Source organism: Grus americana, chromosome 2 (assembly GCF_028858705.1).
Source record: "Grus americana isolate bGruAme1 chromosome 2, bGruAme1.mat, whole genome shotgun sequence".
Lineage (NCBI taxonomy): Eukaryota > Metazoa > Chordata > Aves > Gruiformes > Gruidae > Grus > Grus americana.
This window is the reverse complement of record NC_072853.1, coordinates 133,884,333-133,905,149: the sequence shown is the minus strand read 5'-3', so window position 1 is coordinate 133,905,149 and position 20,817 is coordinate 133,884,333. Positions and strand designations below refer to the sequence as shown.

General features: G+C 39.9%; 1 protein-coding gene across 3 annotated transcripts in view; it reads right to left on the bottom strand.

The window, feature by feature from the left end:
• The window catches only part of IGF2BP3 (insulin like growth factor 2 mRNA binding protein 3), a 119,209-nt gene that overhangs the window by 24,605 nt on the left and 73,787 nt on the right, over positions 1–20,817 (bottom strand). For 2 of the 3 annotated variants that reach the window (XM_054814617.1, XM_054814619.1), the window contains 7 exons: positions 20,645–20,696; positions 20,489–20,552; positions 11,849–12,133; positions 9,687–9,821; positions 8,996–9,118; positions 6,379–6,514; positions 4,395–4,526 (listed from right to left, as the gene is read on the bottom strand). In XM_054814617.1, the coding sequence (XP_054670592.1) occupies positions 4,395–4,526; positions 6,379–6,514; positions 8,996–9,118; positions 9,687–9,821; positions 11,849–12,133; positions 20,489–20,552; positions 20,645–20,696 (927 nt within the window). The remainder of the gene's footprint in view (positions 1–4,394; positions 4,527–6,378; positions 6,515–8,995; positions 9,119–9,686; positions 9,822–11,848; positions 12,134–20,488; positions 20,553–20,644; positions 20,697–20,817) is intronic. The other variant, XM_054814618.1, reaches the window with a different exon arrangement.

Below are 20,817 nucleotides of genomic sequence, written 5' to 3'. Positions count from 1 at the left end.
GGTCACACAAGGGCACGCATTTATCAAAAAACACCACCCAACAGTAGTTTTATCATATCACCAGGACCATAAGAGTAAAATCATGCCCATTTGACAGTAAAAAGAATTTTAAACTCCTCATGTTCTTAACTGAGACATTTCTTAAGTCCTACTTTTTCCTCAAACCTTAAAACATTTCAATCATTCCCACATTCCTATTTACCTGTCTTTTTAGAAAATATCTTGGATTTTTGCAAAAAGAGGAAAATTCAAGAATTGAAACAATATGCAATTCCATTGCATCCCTTTTAAATGACTACACAAAATGAGTGCTTTAAACAGGCAAACAGAGCAAACAGTTGCAATATCAAGAACTGTTACTAGGGATAGGTAAATATATAAAAAAAATAAACAGTTAGCCTGAACTAGAAGTGGTGCTCAGACACTGTTAGCCACCTGCAGCAGACACATGCACACACACGTGTGTTTATATCTGTAAACAGAAGAGCACCAAGGACAGTCTGTGCCTTCCTGTATGGACTCTACTGCCAGGACAAAGAGAAAAGCAACAACCAGATTCTTAGTGAAACAGAAACTGCATCTCATTAGATTAAATTAGATGAGGCTCTATGCAGTAAGACTTTGGTGTTATACACCAGTGTGAACCATTGTGGAGATGGATGATAGAGAATGAGGTATCTCAGACACGTGGATATTGTTCTCCTGAACGTGATCCAGTCCAAGGAGCTAAATGCAAACCAGTGTTTGATAACGTTGCCATCTCCTAAGTTTGTGACATCAGACTATTCCTGAAGCAGCTGAAGAACAGTGTTTATGCTCTTGTCAAATATGCCGTAAAGTTTTGCATGAAAAGGGAGAGGATGAAGCATCACACAGCTATTAAAACACAGCTAAACCTAATTACTCAGTCCCAAGCTCCTGAATACTCAGTTTTAGGAATACTTGGCTATGGCTGTATATGGGTGTTCAGATCTGTCACTTTAAGCTCTGGCAGTGTAACAAAATTCTAGATCTGTTTACTATGCAGGTTTTTCTCTTTCCATCCATATAAAAAAAAAAAGCAGCATCAGGAATGTGACAGACACTTGTTTCAATAATTACGATGACACCTCAGTTTCTTTGGGAACAAGTCCTACACAAGGTCACAGCAACATCTTGTCACTAGAAAATAGTACATACAAGGGATCAGCTCCATATGGAAACTCTTCTGCAAATGCCAAAAGCTCACCCACCTACCTCTTCTGACCCAAGGGAGAACCATTTGTGAGTCCATACCCACAACAAGGTGAAGAAAGGGTCCATACATTCAAAGATATTCAAACAAAAGCTTCCTAACCCTCAGGCACATCATAGCAGGGTCCCAAGGTTGACTATATGGTTTGTAAGCACACGTTCACAGACGCGCTTCAATGACATTAGATGCCAAGAGGCCCCTGATGATGGTGTGGCTGAAATTGCTGAGGAACACACCTTTGCTCAGTCAAACAGACAGGGAAGAGCCCCCCATGTCCAGCCCTGAGCAGAAGGCAAAATTTGCACTGAAAAAATAAGACAGCAGCAGGATACACTTATACCCCGATGCCAGCAGTGTTTTCGGAAAGGATTTTCAGCTGGCTGAAAGGGATATCCTCAATGCCAGCTAGCCAGTGATCCCAAGCGTAGAAGGGCATCCACTCAAAACAAGCTAGAGGGACTTGGGTGGCCCAAACACTTTTGCCAAAATAAGGAACTTGGTAACAAACAGCTCATAGGTAAATGGACACAGAGTCTCTGTGATTTCTTCATTAATGCTGCTTCTAAGACCTTCTTTCTCCAAAGCCTCTTTTACTCACGCATTTTATTTTTAAATCTGCTATGAGCCTGTGGTTACCTTTAGCCTTTCAAATTGTTTCCATTTCTTCTTCAAAATATAGCCAGCCCTTTTCTTTCACTCTTTCTACTTCCACATGCCCCAACAGCCTATTTAACCAGTGTTTAAAAAATTGTTCTACTAGAGAAAAAAAAAAAAAAAAAAAAAGAGTAAAACTCAGAAATTACAGAAACTATCTTCATACACAAACAAGATTTTAAAGTCTTTGCCTAATAAAGTTAAAAAAAAAGAAAGAAAAATGGAAACTCTGTTTTCTGGAAAACTGCATCCATTAAGAGATAAACTTACACTTTTTCTTGTTTTCCTCTCCCTAGAGAGGGACAGCTACTCCAAGTAATCTGAGGGGCTGACTTGCCTGAAGCCCACAGAACCACCTGCTCATTTCCAGATAGGGTTACATGTAAGTAAAAAAAAAAAAAAAAAAAAAGGTGCAATAGTTTCAATTCTTCATGCATTTGTTTCAGAAGCCCTCAGTATCAGGCTCAGGGACTGTCTTGGTACCACCCCAACCTCCTCAAAAGCCAGAGTTTATCCTCTGAATCTGTATGTCCCTTCTTTTTGCACATTACCTTGTCATACTTCTAGACTACCTGGAACAAGAGCTTATTCAAAGGACTGAGCAAACAGCATGAACAGGAGGAGCAAGCGAGAGTTCAGACCACGTGGTCCTTCCAGCTGCAAAGTTCCCACACTTTTACACAATGACACTTGTTTCTTGATGCCCTTTTCCAGATGTTGCCACTATCCTATGTCCAGAAACCAGACCTGCCAGAGATCCTAGCAGGCAAAAAAAGGTGCATCTGGGGAAGGTGGGGATAAAGGTGCACTAGCAACAGACACACAGACAGGAGTAAGATTGAAATCACCAAATTCAACACCATTTAGGTACATATTTAAAGCGAAAGCAGGAAAGAACCACAACAAAAGGAAAAAGTGGGGGAAAAAAGTAAAATAAACCAAGTGAGGAACAGAATTGTAGGATTACAGTATGAATCTCAAGAATAGCAAGGTAGTTTGCAAATCTGGAGTAAAAATAAAGAAAAAGCTATGCTCTTCATTACTACTAAAGAAAGTTATATACTAATAACAAATCACCTCCTGTTTCTCTTAAAGAAATAAATTGAGGTAATCCAGTACCACAGATGGTATTTTATACAATACAACAAAGCAGAAACCTGTATTTTTCAGTTTAGTCTGCCACTCTAATCAAAGTACAGAGGGACTGGGGGTGGAGAGAGAATTTGTTTGTCATAAATAGAGGCACTGCTATTAGCAGTAAAATAACCAAGTATAAACATATTTCCGTTGTAGTTTTCGTTGGAGCACTTTTTCCTGATAAAGCCACTATTATACTTCATATAGTTTATAATACATTCATAACACCCAAGTTGTTCATTCCCACAAACAATGCTACAAGTGTGGAATTTTTCCTGTTCTTTACAGTGACATTTTGTTGGCTTCTTCCTCTGGGAATAATATTTAGGCAACAACTTCCCTTTAGTGCAATATATATAGAGACCCACTTGAGTTATTTGATAAAGTTCAGTGTGCTGTGCTGCATTTTCACTTTTCTAGTTCATGAAGAGTCTCAGACTTAGCTCTCTAGATGTTACTGTTGAGCAAAGAAGAGAGCAAAGTCAGACACATCAGAGTTTGTAAAGCTGTCATCCACTCCTTAGCGTTCATTTTGAAAATTCATTTTCCATTGAGTTGCTAGCAACAACCACTACCAGAAACAGGGAAGAGATGAAAAATTACCTTCTCTGTGTAATGAGGTTGTCTTTTCTTAGATCGCAGAGCACCATCTCTTTCCAGAAAGACTCTGGAGCTTTCTGACACAACAAATTATCTTCTGCTCCATAGCAAGAGACCTCATTTATGATTACTAAACAGCTCTGGATTTAAATAAGATTCTATTGAACTTTTTCATAAATTTCTTAGTGCAGTGTGGCAAGTAAATCACAGCTTTCTGGAGATTAATCCAGGTAATTTAAATACTATATATTTAGCAATACTGCATTTCCATAGGGCTTGTACAGTTATAAAACTATTACATTCAAACAAACATTTTAGGTACATACAGACCTCCGCTTAATGACAAGAGATCATTTTTTTCCTTCCATATCAACAGAAATACAATTGCAGACTGGTATTATTAATTGCAAATTCCAGCAATTTTTAAATTCCATTTTATATGAGATTTCTTTCTGTAATAATTCAAGCTCTCTAGGAAATAGAATCTACCACTTTTCTAAGGAACACCATTTTCTGGTTTCACTGAGCATTTCACTAAAGGACCAATGAATGCCTGCTCCCAACTGCAGCCACATGAAATACTTTCGACGTGCAAGCAGGAAGACAGACAACATCCAGCAAATTGACAGAACACAGCTACTGAAACACCGTTCCCAGATCTTGGAGGTAATTTGATGAAAATACAGCCAACTGATTAGTTTTGAACAGCAGCATTGTACAGATTAGTATCACCATCCACTAACCATCCAAAACCAGAGACTTCCCTTACCCCAAATGGTGGATATGAAGCAGCAGCAGCAGCTGAGGCAACACTCACTGCGGGAGGTGGTATTCCTGAAGAAGAAGGTGGGAACAGACCCAAGGCATTCAGATTTAATCCAGGAATTAAATGTGCTTGAAGCTGCAATGACAGAAGAGTTATTTAAGATTTACAATTGTGGTTATTAACTTTAATCAAAATCCTAGTTGGCATAGGCTGTTAACCTCTTGATAAGGTTACAGTATATTATTTAAAAAAATCTCCATTGCCCCAAGGACTCTGCCTCAAAACTATTTCCCAGACACGTGCACAGACCAATAACATTAAAAGCACATAGCAGGGAAGGCAGCTGGGAATCGCTATCTACAACTTTATCCCTGAAACATACGACAAACTTTATAGCAAAAAGTTCAGGTAATAGTACAATTTACTTTCAGCATAAATGAAATTATCAGAGAAATACTATAATAATTTTGGCTTTACACTAAGACGACAGCCCTGTAGACACAGAGAAAGCCCATGCAGAAACCCCGACTTTTCATACGCTGGGGATATACACCACACCTCATAACCCCATCCTCCCTCCCATATCCTTTCCCTCTCATGCCTTGCAAAAGATGAAGTAAGATACCCTCAGCGTTTGCTGGGAAAGCATCTACTATGAAGTTGCACGTCCCTTATTGACCACACCTGAGAAAAGCAGCAGCATCATGTGGTAGGAAGCATTTGTTGTCCGTCATACACTTGTCAGTACCCTTTTTCACTTTTCCAGATTATTGCCTGGTAATGTGACTATGCTTTAGAAATACCTCAGCTAGGGACAGACACTGTCTCAGGCCATCAAGATAAGCCAATCATGAGACACCAAAAAAAGCCCCAAAACTTCACTAACTAAAGAACTACCCTAATAATCACTACAAACTAAACTTGAAATCCATCCAGTAACAGAGGTAGTTTTCTGCTTACCACACCTTTGCCAAACAGCAGAGCAGCCTCAAGCTCACCCTGTGTTCCTGCTCACTATGTGAAGCAAAAGGGTACTGCTAAAAAAACAATTTATTGTGTCTTCATGTGTAGCTTGTGTCCTGCAATTTGCTTACAGTGTGGGAGGGAGGGGGAAAAGCAGGGAGAATATCCTCTCCAGCTGGTAGGAAAACCATGAAGACCAGCTGTTTCTCGAAAATCAGAGACTATTGTCAACTGAAAAAATATTTCCAGTCTGACTCTAGACCATAGGATTTGGATACACACAAAAAGCTCTTCACAGCTTATCAAAAATATCAATCATTTCTCAATATGCATTAGTAATACTTTGGCAAACTAATGAAGTATGTTGGTTTTCTTATATAATCACCAATCATATTTGAATAACTAAATGCCTTTATCATCTATATCGAGAAAAACCTTAATAAAGCCTTCTTTAATTAAATAATTTAAGGCAGGAGAGATCCTTCTTCCATATGTTATGCTTTTAACATGAAGATACTGGGAATCGCTACTTTAAGAAACAGAAACTAGAGCACATAAACACACATTCCTTTAGGTTTTTGCAACAAGAAAAAAAGTGAAATGCTCATTCATTTCCTCAATCTAAATAAATTTCTCAGTTTCCCTACTCAAAACAAACCAGAAAAATCCTTCATTAAAATAGCATACATAAATGAATAATAAAATACCTCGCCCAAGCCCCACGAATTAATACGAGAGGCAACAGAGAGAGGTTGCAACAGGGAAATTCTGGTGTGATATTAGGAAAGAAATTTTCACCATAAGAGCAGTGAGACAGGGCGCAGGCTGCCCAGACAGACTGTGGAATTTCTACCCATGGAGATGTTCAACAGGGGACAAGTCCCTACACCAGCTCATTTAACTTTGAAGTGGGCCCTATATTGAGCCAACCCCTGCTGGACCCAGTGACCTCCAGAGGTCCCTCACACCTAAATCTTTCCATGGTTCTAGTTCCAGAAAGGGCCCATGACACAAGACAACTCACATTCATAGCAGCAATATCATTTTCATAGGACTCCCTGATTTTCTTCATAATTTCTTCCTCAGCCTTGGCACAAGTTTCAATACTGCCTTTAACTGTAATGGTCCTTTCCGGATTATAGAGTGTCAAGTCCTGCAATCTGGAAATGAAACAGAAGCACAATTAATTAGCAAACAGCAGAGGGTAATCCAGGTTTATCATTCGAGTGTGATGACATCCGAGCCTGTCGAGCTTGCCCTCCAAAGAGCATAGTATCAATTCATAACAGAGCTCAAAACACTGTTCTCGGAGAATCTGGAGAAACTCTGTCCTTACAGCAAACGCAACAAAAACCACTGCAGCAAGATTTGGCATCAGATGTTTGAGATGTGCTGAGGTGCAACGCAAGATGGAAACCATCAGGCTCTGTAGGAACGTGAGCTGCACAGCAACGCAGCACCGTTCAACTTCCCACTCCACACCAGCCCTACCAACAGGGAGGGGGCTTCAGACATTTTGCACATCCTAGAAACACAGACCATAAGACACTTTCTTTCCTTGACAACAATAGTGGATTCCTTAAGGAAGGAGGGGAAAACAGCCCAACCCTCAGTGAAACTGCAGGAGAGCCTCCAAATCCTCATAATGGGAAAACCAAAAGCTGTGTGCAAGTCAACATTTGCTGCGAAACACTAACAACTCCTCTGGGAAAATGAAAGGATTACAGCATTAAAGTAGTGCTTTGTTAGGTAACAAATGCTGACCTTTATGGTAAAATGGGTAAAAACTACTAGGAAATCATGGCATATCCATGTACTGAGAAAGTGAGTTGAAGGGGTGAAGACAAAAACCTAAAAAGTCAGAGCAGGATGCAGGATGGGTGAGGAAGCCCGTGGTAGGAAATGCTCATTCATTTCCTCAATATAAATTGAGGAAATCTAATCTAAAGCATGCAAGGCTTGCTTTCTTGCACAGCAGGCAGCATGGCAACCTGCGCATCTCAGTTAAGCAGCGGCAAGCATGAAATGCATCCACAAAGCAATCCTTAAGTTTCCAGTGTGCGAGCACTGAGTTACTGCTTCAGGAAGGAAAGTGGTGGAAAACACCCCAAAGAAGAGAAGAAACACTTTCCCAAACCAGCTGCCTTACTTTAACTTTATGGACAAGCTTACCAAAAAGCCTAAATGAAGAGATTAGGAGAAAGACTAATTAGACAAAGCAGAATCAATGGGCATATATGCTCTCTTTTATGCACTGATTAAACCAGGCGACTTCATGGGGCTATTTCAGGCATAGCATGACAAGTATAATCTTGAGGCCAAGATTTTAATGCAAATAAACTATTAACTTGCTAAATTAAAAAATACTCTGCAAGTGTTTACAGACAGTGTGTTATTTGTGTCATCATCAATAAAGACAAGTTGGCTTCACGGAATGAAGACCATTATCCCATTTACCCTATTCATATTTTTTCCCCTTAAGAAATAGCATTAACAGTCTGCATACTGTTTGCAAACAAAATGTTTATGCCAACACATTTGAGAACATGCTGGCCTTACAAAACCTATTCTTGAAACACACTTATTTGGGTGCTTTTTCTCCAATTGATTCACTTCTCTTCCTCAGACTAATTCTATAAACATTTACATACCTTCAGGAAGGTCTCAGGTTCTTTCACACAATTTTGAGTTTCCTCTTTTTGAGGAACCTCGTTCACTATTAGCTTCCTTGCCTTCATTTGAGCTATTTTCTGCAGTACACTTTTGGGTTTTGTCTTCTGCATGTATTCACACCTCTTCATACATCTTCATGTGTCTTCCAATCTTTCTCCCTTTCCTACAGCCTGTAAGCCTTATTCTCCCCACCCCTGCCAGCTAAAGCCTAAGTCCAGGATGCCCTCAAATGCTTGAAAGTTCATGCCAGAATATTCATTATTCAGAACGGGAGGACCTCTGAAGACATTACTCCAGGGTAAAACAGCCACAGTTCTACAGAGACATTGATCTAATCAGTGATTTGCAGATATCCAGTGAAGGTGAAAACTCCTGTTTAATCTCAGCTAAATTTGCACAGGTCTCAGTTACCTTCACAAACTCACAGACCAAAACCCATTACTTTGAAGCAGACTAGGCAATGTATCCCAGTTTGGCTGCTAGTGGCCAAGAGGGACAGAACTGCTACTAAAAATACTCTTTTCAGTATTCATTTGCTTTATTTCCTTCCTTCTTGTCCAAAAATTTAATCTATACCAGAAACTAAAACATCACTAGTTTCACTCATTTTTACACATAGCTCAGAACTGATCCAGGCTTATAGTTTCAAACACTCACCATTACATATGGTATAATACGTTAAAAACAACCGACACTGAAAATATAGTCTAACACAGGCTCCACATAGCCTATGTTATTTTTAAGCTTGCTCTTGACTGAGTTTACAACAAAGACTCACTGTTTACATTAAATTTAACTGGGCTTAAGTAACAGTTTAATCCACATTATGGAAAGGCCTCCGAAAGACTGCTATCTCAGCCTTCAAAAGACGCGTAACATTTTGGTAAGAACTCTGTACCTGAATGTACCATAGCATCATTGCTGCTACTGGGACATCTCACCAAAAGATTAGGCCACCAAAAACTTACGGAGATATCGTGATTTTAGTATCTGTGTCCTGTTCAATTTTCTTCAGATTTCTTCCTTCTTTGCCAATAAGTCGGCCAACAAAGTTGTTATGTGCCAATATCTTCAAGGGAATTTCTTCTGTACTGTAATGGAGGTTACACCCAGTGAGACTTTTGGAGACCAGAGTGAAAGTTGTTATGTATGTTACAGATAAAATTTATTTTCATAGAAATGTCTACAACTCCCATTCACTTACATGTGTTTATACTAGATGCAGAACAAGTCCAAGTGCAATGCACATTTCAACACTATCATCTATAGCTTCATTGTAACATACCTAAATGAAACTCAGACTGAAGTAGCAACAGCTGTTGGGAAGGAAGAAATACACCTTAAAGCTTTTAGTGAGAGCTCACAACTCGTTATGCTCAGTCTGATTAAAAGCTATTAGCTGCTCAAGAAACTTCAGTATTTGCTCCAGTTCACCTCAAAATCACAGCCAGACTGGCTGAAAACGTAGATGTGTGCTAGGGCTAATTAAGTAGTCTGTCCTGAAAGGAAAAAAGTCTTCATAGTTTCTTTACCTACTTAAATATGGATAATGGCAACAAAGATTCACTTGTTAACAGTTTTTAAAGACTACATCTTTAAATGGAGTCAACAAGAATTCAGAATTTTTAATGCTTCCACAATGAAATGCCTTTTACTCACAATTTAGTATCTTGAGCTTCCTTTTGCATGATCTCCATAATAATTTTGCAAGCCGTTGAGCAGCCTTCAGGAGTTGAGTGGATGGTAATTGGTTTCTCAGCAGCACCTGCATTCTCTTTACGATGAATATCAATTCTTGAAAGAAAGAAAAGCCCTAGCTGTAACCACATACTGTATGGTAAGCCTTGCATATTTCCGACTCTCATAAAACTGATTTATTTTGAGCTAGCATGGACTACATTTAAGTGGCTTAATTTTGCGAAGTATACAACTACTTAAACATCTCCTAAACACTATTTTTGTATGTTATAAAGAGTCTCTCCTATCCTGATTTTAATCAGATAAACCCCATCTTTGTGGACACTGGGATCTCCTTTCCTCATTAAACTCAATCAAGATATTCAGGGGAGTTGTTAGACAACCTGTGGTAAACCACTGAAGACAACATTTAATCAAGCTTTCACAATACTCTTATCAGCAACCCCATCACTCCACTAATGACGATTAAAGTTTGTCCTGACACTACCTTTCCTCTAGCTCCACTCTCTACCACCCTAAAACAACCAGCCTTAGTTGGTTTGTGTAGCTCTAGGAGTTTAACAAAAATTATGACCTGAATCAAGACAATGCCTTGGATATTATTTGTCCTCTGCCAATAACTGCAGGTCACATACTCTTTCCACCTATGCTTTTTGCTTCCTCCCCTCTCCCCCAAATCATAGCTGTTTCCAAACTTAAACAGCCATGCTTTTTGATAAGCCCCTTTATTTTTTTCAGTTCTTTCTGATATTGAAAATTCATTTTGTTTCACAATGCAGCATTTTCTAAGAAGCCCATGGCAATCCTTGGTGCAACTGGAAATAGATGACATTTCTTTTTTAATCCCCAAACCAATGAAAACATCATTCTTGAAGTCACATATCTGTAAAGTTAGCAACCTGTGATTATTTCTGCTCTATCCAGCATTCTTTTAAGAGATAAAAGCTTTCTTTATGCCAATCTTCCAGGATTTTTATAGTCTGAGAATTAGACATTTTAGATAGCACCTGAAAAATTGGTTATCCATAGGCAAACTACAACCAAGTCTTGTCAGGACACCACAAATCTCTTAAACCTGTGTTGTTAAACACAGCAAATAGTCTCCTGGGTTACAACATGCTAATGAGAGGTTGGAAGGAACATCATGATAATCCCAGGTTGGGGCGGGGGGAGAGCCTCTTTGTTAGGGGTGTGTAATTAGAGAGAACTCCCTTATCCTCATTAACTACTCTCAAGACTAAAGCCAGCCACCCACCCTCATAGCCCCCCGTCCAGCTCATTCCCAGGTCCTGCCTGCTGTAACTGCAGAGCTGGGGGCTCGTACCAGCGTACCGCTGAAGGCAGCATCTTGCACTCTCTGCTCTTAGGGGTATCCTGGAAGAATTCTTTGAACACGATCCCCTCCCCCCCGCCCCACCCTGCATCTGTGCTGAGCTCTTGCCTGTGGGTAGGGATTTAACATGCACAGAAAACAATCTCCTCCAGCGTCTCTAGACCCTAGTGCTATAAGCTTCTTAGGGCACTTAGCAGCTTGCTTTTTACCTCCCGTGCATTTCCTTAATCTGTGTTTTGGTGTGCTCTGCAACTTGATAGCGACAAATGTATTCACCAGAAATACATGGGCATGAGGTGTAAGGAGTAGTGAGGGGAGATAGGAAGGTTATTTCCCACCCCGCTCCCCCCAGTTGAAAACATCTGTAACTCCTAAGAATGCCCTAAATTAAGCTAAAACTAGAATAGTCACTTAAAGACTTGGACATGTCACCACACTGACTGTTATGTCCCACAGACCAACATATTACAGCTCTTTCAGTCTCGCTTCTTCTGTCAGAAGCTTCTTAATACACCTGTAAGCAAACCCTCCAGCACCAAGTACCATCCTATTAGCACTGCCTAATTTCATTTTTTTTAAAAAGGGAGAAACAAGTCAGCTAGTATTTGAACACATGTCCAGGACAGAATCCAGTCCTTAAATGAATCTTGCAAAAGATTTCCTATTCACTGTTATCTTCATTTGCTCTCTGACCACACAGGTTAATTGTGAAGTTTTAAAAAGTTGCCCTTTATGTGGGAGCTGAGGACACAATATTAAAGTTTACAGTTAGTTTTGTAAAATAACTTACTTGGACTGTGTCTGCTTTGTAATGTTTCTGATTGTCGCTCCTTCTTTCCCGATAATGGCTCCTACGAACTGTGTGGGAACCAGCATCCGTAGAGGAACGTCTGACTGTGGTTTCTGCCTTGTGGTTGCGCCGGGTGACCCTTGCCTTGGAGGACCCCTCTGTCCAAATCCACGTCTTCCCTGGGGATGTTGTTGCGGAGGTTGCTGGGCTGCCATTTCATCGGGGATGTATGCAACTTTCAAGGAATAGTTTTCAAGCTGAAACCCATTCAGTTTTTCTATTGCTCTGTTTATTTGCAAAGGGGAGGAGAAAGGAGGGAAAAAAAAAAAACCACAATCATATGCAGGGCCTTATGAAATTACCAGTCATTCAGATATAGACTTCTGCTCTTTCTAAATCGCATGACAAAGCTAAAAACTGGTTCCAAGATGAAAAGTTACATTCAAATTTCTTCAGTCAAGATTGATTACACAACTTTTTTCCTTTTTTTACATCTCCATATTAAGAACTACAAGTTAGTTCTTGCTTCCTCTGGGCTTCTGCGCACTTTAAAGGTTTTGCTGGTGCAACCCTATCAGCAAAACCTCACAGGAGACAGAACTTATACACTCAAAAGCATTCTTTTGCCTGATTTAATTTAAATCAGTTTCCCAAATAGAATTAAAGCTGCACCAGAGGGAAAACTTTTTAGCTGCTATCACAGCACCTTCATTAGGGTTTTTGCCAGCACAGCCATTTGGCTGGAGTTTTTGCAATAACTGACATAGTTATGACAGAAAAGAAAAGAAAAAAAGAAAAAAAAAAGGAAAAGTTATGAAAGACAGCTCCTGGTTCATTCTCATCAGGAAAGAACACGTTCAAAGCCAGCCAATGGTATTTGAAACACCACAGCAGGCCACGACAGCGCCTTGCAACTTACCGACTAGTCATGTTGTAGGCAGGTTTAAAAGTTAATCAGGAAATTAAAACCAACGTGCATTTCAAGTTATTTTGTGCTTTTAGGCACTGTTAAGTATCACAAGGAGATATCGCCCAAATGCACACAGGGTACTCGCACCATGGTCCATCACACTGAAAGATCACCCGGTCGCTCAGCTCTCCCTCTGCCCAGCTGCTTTTTCTAACCAAGGTGGGGCCAAGTTTGCAAGTCAACCTGTCCTGCTGGTCGTCTCCTCTTTGCAGAGGCAACACAACTCTAAATTTAAAAATGACAGATTTCTGGATGGTAGGAGATCTTCCACTCACAGAGTAGAGTCAATACGATTAAAGATCCAGGAAACAGTAGGATTAACTAAGCTATGCGCAGCACACTGGTAGGATATAGGGGTATAAAATTAACAGGTTTGCCCAAGAAAGACATTTCAAGTTTCACTACAGAAGGCATATTATTCAGATTATCAGCGATATATTGATATTGCCAAAACATGCATTGATTTGGGGTAGTTTATAAATGCCAGTCTTAATCTTGGATCAAAGATTACTGATAGATTTTGTTGAAAGACAAAATTTAAATTCAAAATGGTAGCAGGAGGTAGGAGGTTTCCATCTCATATTAAAGAACCCACCATCTCTTTCATTAAAAATCTCCAATAACCATATGCTTTGGAGCAAGGCCTCTGAAATTCAGAAACTTAACCCAGTCCCTCCGTACACGCACATTTGCGGGTGGTTCCTGCCAGTTTACCAAACACTACCCTCAGCAACACTTTTACTCCTGCCTCCACTGCAGAGATGAAGGATGATGCTAGGCAATCGCCTAAATTTTCAAGGGTAGCCAGTGCGAAGTGCTATTCATCTCCTGGGTGTCCCATTTGACAGCCTAGGTCTCAAGCAGCTATTGAAGCCGAGCAGCAGGTCTGCAGGTAGGAAGTGGTATGTGGGTATTGAGGATAACCTGTCCCTCATCTCCCAGGGGTTCAGCCAGCATCCTCAAAATACTCCAGTTGGACAGTAAAGAGCTAAAGAGCTTAAACAAGTTACTTGTGCCTTTGGAGCAGCGTTTAATAAGGGCTAGTAATAAATAAGGCCCAAGGCAACGCCAATGAACAACAAAGAAAGTAAAATATTGAATAGCTGATCACTGCTCATTAAATACTTCTGTTCACCAAATGAGAGACAGGCCCTTTGGGAACAGGGCAGGAGTATAATTGCTCCCATAACAGAAGAATCTCTTAGAGCATATGGCAAAAGAGAGCTGGATTAAAATTTGCTGAGGCTATTTCAAAGCTGACATTTCTTAACTTTTACTCCGTGGACTTTGAAGAGCATTTTATTACACAGAAAACTATGTTTACAAAACAGGGCAGTGAGCAGCCAGACTAGTGAAACTTGTGTTCCTATGGATTTGTGTCTCAAGTTTTAGATTTCCAATGACTGAAAGGCATTTCTCTGAAGTCTCTCTCCATGGACATCCTCTCTGGAAAATGGGTCTGGAGCCCTTCCTTTTTATGCAGCCTGAACATACTGAGTTCTTGTTGGTTGCAAATGTCTGAGGCCTCTATTTCTGGGTTGAGTTTTACTGAAATCAGCCAGAAAGCTGAATTACTACCAGGGAGGGAAACAGCACCAACAGACAGTGCAGTTACACAAGCCCTGTTTCTTTTGGAATCAAACCTCAAGATGTTGGAGAGATGAGCACCAACAATTTCGCGAACGTGCTGGTAGGCTCCGGACTAACATCCATCCCAACTCATTCCCTTCCACGCATTTATCTGACAAGTTCAGGCATTATTTCTTTCCCAAAATGCTTCAATCTCCTCTTAGACCAGAATCTCAGCACTAATACAAAACCTTACATTAAATCAGTGCACGAGACTTCTTGCTCTTCCTTAGAAGTGATAGGGGAAGACAAGACTAGGCTTTTTTGTTTGCAACCCAGCCACATACCTATCATGTTTTCACAACAAACATTACACAGCAACTGGCATATACATGTATATGTGCCATATTTTTCCTGGAAAGAAGGTTGGAATTTTTTCTACTCAAGAACAATTTATAAATTGCTAAATGGTTCTATGTGGCTATAGAGTACCTTAATTTCAAAGTGAAGTGAGAAAAGTTAATTTGCCATCGTGGAAAATCGATTATGTCAGCAGTGAACAATCCCTGGCCACCAAAACCATATGATGACATGGTAAAATAACACACTAAAAATTATTGGATGGGTTGTTTTTGAGCAAGTATTTGAAGGCAAACATGCTTTAAAATTCACTTCTTTTGTTAGATACTAGAGATACTAATGTAGTATCACTTGTTTAAATTAGTCTTGATATTTAGAGAAAAACTTTAAAATAACTAATTCACTCTCTGAGTCAGAGAGTTCTCCATGTTTTATAGGCTGACTTGTTTTACAATGCGACTTGAACAAGTGATGAGAAATCAGAAGATGAGTCTGTAATTAAACGCTGCTCTCAAGCCTGTTGTGGAACTGATGTTTCTGGGTAGGTGGTCCCGCATTCTGTACTGATTTAGGCACACACAGGGGAATGCCAAGATAACTAATTTTCAGTGATGCAGCAGATATACGGTCCTGGTGTATTTCTTACAGAAGACACAAGCCCACAGCTTTTGAAAGGTCATTTTGACTGTTGAGCTTGGACTTCACATTCCAACATTTGACAGTTTTTAAAGTATTATCGTACACCTTTAACTGTTCTGAACTAATTTTTATCAATTTTGTGGCACAAGACACAGGGCTGGAATCAGGCAAGGTGATGGCTCAGCAGTCCTTCAGTACCATAACAAGCCCAAAATTTTGGAGGCATCAAGGTACTGCTTCAGGAGAAAAGATCTTACAGAGATCCTGTAAAACATCGTCTAGGACAGCACTTGCTATCAGGAGAGCCATCCCTGCTCCCTGGGAAAGCCCGAGCCTCAGAGGACAGCAAGTGACTGGTTCTTCACAGCACTAGCGGCACCTGTTTCAAGTCAAGGCTGTCATCATTGTTGCAGCCCACCAAATACATGTTAAATCCAGCTCCTTTTGTAAAGCACATACTTGCATTGGTCAATCACCTCAGAAACTTAAGTCCAAACCACAGCAACATGACCTCTGCCTTTCCACAAAGGCTTCTACCTTCCCAAACCGGGCTGGGGGTCTCCTTCCATGACCACAAGTTAATAAAAGCCGTGCAGGTTACCTCTGTCAGAGGCCATTACTGGTACCTACTGAAACAACCCACAAACCATCTTTTACACAAGGGCTAAAAGCCTCAGAATCACTTATTGAGAACAAAGATGGAGAAAAATTCAGTAAACTTCCTCATTAAGAGGCACCCTCCTTCCTGAAATCTTTTTTTAAAATTTAATATCTAGTGGAAATGGAAAATGTGTCTGTTTCATATATTAGCAAGAGCTGGTACACAGGAATCTTATAGCGTAGTTCAGATTTTTTTTATAAAACAAATTCATTAAGAGACTGCAGCGACTACTGCCTATGCTCTGCTAAGATGTATAGCAGCCTGGCTTATGCTCCCATGACACCTGCTCAGAAGAGGATCCCTACATAAAAATGAAACCTTTAAACAAATATTTTGTAAATTAGTCACCTGAGTTTTTTCCATCAAAATGACATCTCACCACTGTCCTCTCATGAGCTCCCTATGAGAGAATGTTTGCCCAGCTAGTGGAGGTTAAACATCCTGGATAAATGAATACAGTAAAAGCACTGAGTCTTGTGCTGGAAATCATTCATCCATTGATAGCATGATGACACTAAGCACTAGATGGAGAACATATTTCTCTCCCACATGCAGCTTGTACGTACACCACCTTTCTTTTTTCCTCCCTGAACAGATACATTTGCATACTGAGAAGACAGATATACATGGTAATTTTCCTTTGGCTTAATGATTTAATATTTTTTTTTTGCATTAAATAAAAATACAGTTTTCATTAGTATTTCTGAAAATAGAAACAAAGCAAAAAATAAGCCTAAGCTTATAATCATACACCACTGAATTTTCAGTATTATCGTTCCTATGGCAACATTAGCCCTGACCCATGATGGTATGTAAAAGTATTAGTTATCTGAACTCTTACTCATTCATCAAGGATACATGTTGTGCACACACACATACAGCTTTGTGCTTCATTGAAAGGGTAAAAAAAATTGTTTCTTTTTGCAAGTTTTCTAATTAAGAGGTGACCATTAGTGTCTTAATGCTCAAAGTAATACACCTGCTTATATCTGCAAAGACACAGATCCTGCGCTCCTCACATTGCAGCCCGCATTATAAATACACCATCAGTTACGAGATACAACCAACACACGTACCTCATTCCTGAGCTCAAAAATAAGATAAAAAAATAAACACCTAGCACCATACTAAAACAATATACACTCACTCTATATATGTGAGGCCGATTTTGCACAAAATTTCCCTTCCAAAATCCTATAGCATGCACTAGATGCCTACACGTTGGAATGCTGTGGAGAGGGAAAGAGGAGGTGGTGTAACGTTTGAAGAGAGCAGCCATAATTTAGGTGGCAGCACGTCACAAGGACACGGTCAGCACATCCTGCTGGTTGCAGTCAGGGATCGATATGGGGAGAAGAGAGGGTGCCCTTTGGCAAGCAGGTCTCAAGCTGCAGCTGGCTGGGTTGTTCAAACTGAACTGCAGGCTAACTCCCTTCTCCTCCCAAGCGCTTGCAGGAGAGGAGGGGATGGATGGGGTCACAGAGATGCCCTGGCAGTCTCAGCCTTCTCCTCACTACCCACAGGCCTGGAGAGCCAAGGGTGGTTTTCCCAGGCTCGCGTATGGCAGTGTGCTTGCTGTACACCTCTCCACAAACCTACTGGGCTTCCCATAAGTACCTGATCTGCCATGGTGGCTCCCCTGCTCTGGCCACATCAAGACGAGGAGCAGCAGCATCCTGCTTTTTCTGCCAGCACAGCCTCATGCTTGTCCAGCTAGGGAAGGGAGGCACCACTACGACAGGTCAAAGCCACAGACCTCCATTCCAACTAGAAGTCAATAACTATGCACATCTCAGATGCTGGGTGCTGGGTGCTCTGTTCAAGACTTGTTTCTCAAAAGGACTGCAGCGTTCTTCACCGATTTCAGTTTCCAAGTTAATTTTGGACGGAGCCCTGTATAGAATATGCTGCAACTGCAGTACCAGCCTAGAGAAAAAAAAACCCTCTGCCACAACAATTAGACTTGCAAGACAGAAGGCAGCTTACTTTTCCAGCTGGCTGGAACCAAAACTTTTGTTCAAAAGTAACATCCTCCAAGCAATGCATACCACACTTGTTTAGAACTGCTTATCAAAAATATCTCGAGATTGCGTTACAGCACCTTCACGGCACGGCACTGCCGGTACACCCTTCAACAGGCACAGCAATGCAATACAGTCTACCCAGCGGGGAAGTAGCCAGCTTCGCATGTTCTGTCAGCCAGCACTACTAACTGTGAGGTTAGTACGTGTATTAAAAAAATTATAGAAAAGACACAATTAGAACTGGGGACCCACTGTATGCGGCAGCAGCATAGAAAACTTCATATCACGGTGTTTGCTCCAAAAGTCATGGCTAAGAGCATCATTTACCCTAAACAGCTAAATTTCAAAATATGAAGCTTGTTATCAGCTGCTGATTCTCAACGACTCTAAACAGCTTTTGATAAAGTCAGTTCTTGTTACTCCTTGTGCTGCATAGGCTGACCAACATTGCTTTTTATCAGCTATCAGCACTCCCATACCACTCCCAGTCCACAGCCATTGCTGTCCACCACAGCCAGTTCCAGGAAGCAAAGCTAGGTCACGTCTGGGAAAACCATTCAACTGAAACACCACCACAGTCACTACAGAAAAGCCACATGCGTACAGGTCCTGTAGTGCACCTTCGTTGTGATTCCTCACAGTTTTTTCCTAGAAAAACCTCTACCCAGCCACTTCTTAAGGGTTTCTGAACGGTTGCAAGGTTGCATCCTGAATCCAGCCAATCTGAGCTAACGTTTTCTGTACAGAAAATGGACTTCTCCCCTTAGAAAACCTTGTGTCCGTACCAAACCATTCACAAAAGCAAATCAAGGCTCCTCCACTTGCTCTACCTGTTCAAGGCAACCAAACTCTATGTCATTATCCAACCTGTATTGCTTCAGGTCCTCCTCCAACATTCATGCTAGATGCTAGTTCACCTGCCCCAAATTCAAGATGTTTTCAGTTATTGTCATGTGATTTCTCACGCAAAACAATATTTTCTCTCAGATGCTTCTTCAGAGTCTTGGCTTATCTCAGTATTTCTTCAGGATTGATCTTAAAATTGAACAAGCACAGTTTGAGGGGGGAGAAACTGTATGTTGTTGTTTTCAACTTCAGAAGGGTGTGCACAAGTCCAGGAACCCACATCACAGATGTGAGACAGCTCAAAAATACGCATCATGCTTCTTTCCATGGTATTTTAGGTACTTCCTTCTTATATTTTCAAAGAAGGAACTGGCACACATAGCATTAATTTTTAACATTGCACTATGAGTTTCTTCAGAACTAGAAATTCAATGTTTTTCTTAATTACTGTGCAACAGAATTAAAAACAACAGAAGAACCTGAAGAACTTGTTGGAACAATTCAGGTTTTGAGAAAAATTAGATAGGGAATTGAAGGAAAACATTGTTTCCTTCAGCTCCAATGTACAGAGGAGACACCACTGACACAAGTTTCCCATCACATTTGTTTAGAATACACTAACAAGTAACCTAACACTTTGAAAGATTAAATACATGTGTTGCATTCAAGTTACACAGAAGTCATAATTACTTAATTATATGTACAAATATTATTTCATTTGTAATTTTGAATTAATGCATACCATCAGCATACTCTGCATCTTAACTACTGATTCTAGTTAGCCACAAGGTGGCAGAAATTTCAAAGTTAAAATAAAAAGATCATTGTAGGCTATTCCATGGGTTTGGTTTTGTTTAACCTGCTACAGCTAGAAAGTAGAGGAAAATATGTTTATGTCACCAGATTAAAAATTAAGGAACACGCGAGTCCTTTTTCTACCTATGTTGGAAAACCAAAATTAAACCTATAGCATAATATATAATATGGATGATTAAAGGAAAAAGATATACAGCCATTAAGAAAGTAAGGCAGCATATTTTTAAATTTAATATCTAGATTAAAAGTTATCAATTACTGAAGATATAAGCAAGCATAAAATACATGGCTTAAAGTTCAAAAAGCCCAAATAAATTATTTTAGGTATTCAGATTATGACCTAACCAGAAGACAGACACAGAACAACCAACACTGTAAAAGGACATTACAAAGCTTTTTTTAAAAAGCACGGCTAAAAAAAATCATTAAGCAATAACTCCCATCCTCTATCATTGGCAAATCTCTAACTTTCTGCCCTCCCAGGTCAAATAATTTTACCCATATTTTTATTTTTTTCAAAATTATTAATTTATTTTTAATCTAAGTGCAGGAAAATTGATGAAAAAAAATAACAAATTAAGGTAAAGCATGCAAGACTTGGCATGAGGAAGACAAAGAGACTTCCTTAAAAGTTAACGTTTACATGGTCATTTTATTGATAAATTAATCAGCAGCGAAGTCACATATAAAATTGTAACAACGCAAATTCCAAAAATGCAAGTTTGGCTATAGGAACAAGTAAATAAGATACTTACTGTCTAGCCTGGTCCTTATTGCCATATGTTACATTTACAACTGCAGTCTCCGTGTCAGTGTTCACTAGAGAGGAAAACACAGTGGAAAGAGGTTAGGTTCAGCACGTGCTCCCTTCCCACTACAAATTTAAAAGCAATTTGAGAGTAGAGCCGTACCTTGCTCACAGTTCTCCACTGTTCCATACTGAGCTAACAAACTATCCAGCACCTATCAAAAGGTAAAAGAAATGACAGATTTCAATCTCAACATAGATTAACAAAACAAGAAGAAAACCTGGAAATACACTAAAAATTTATTTGTAAAGAATTTCATCAGAACATACAGCATC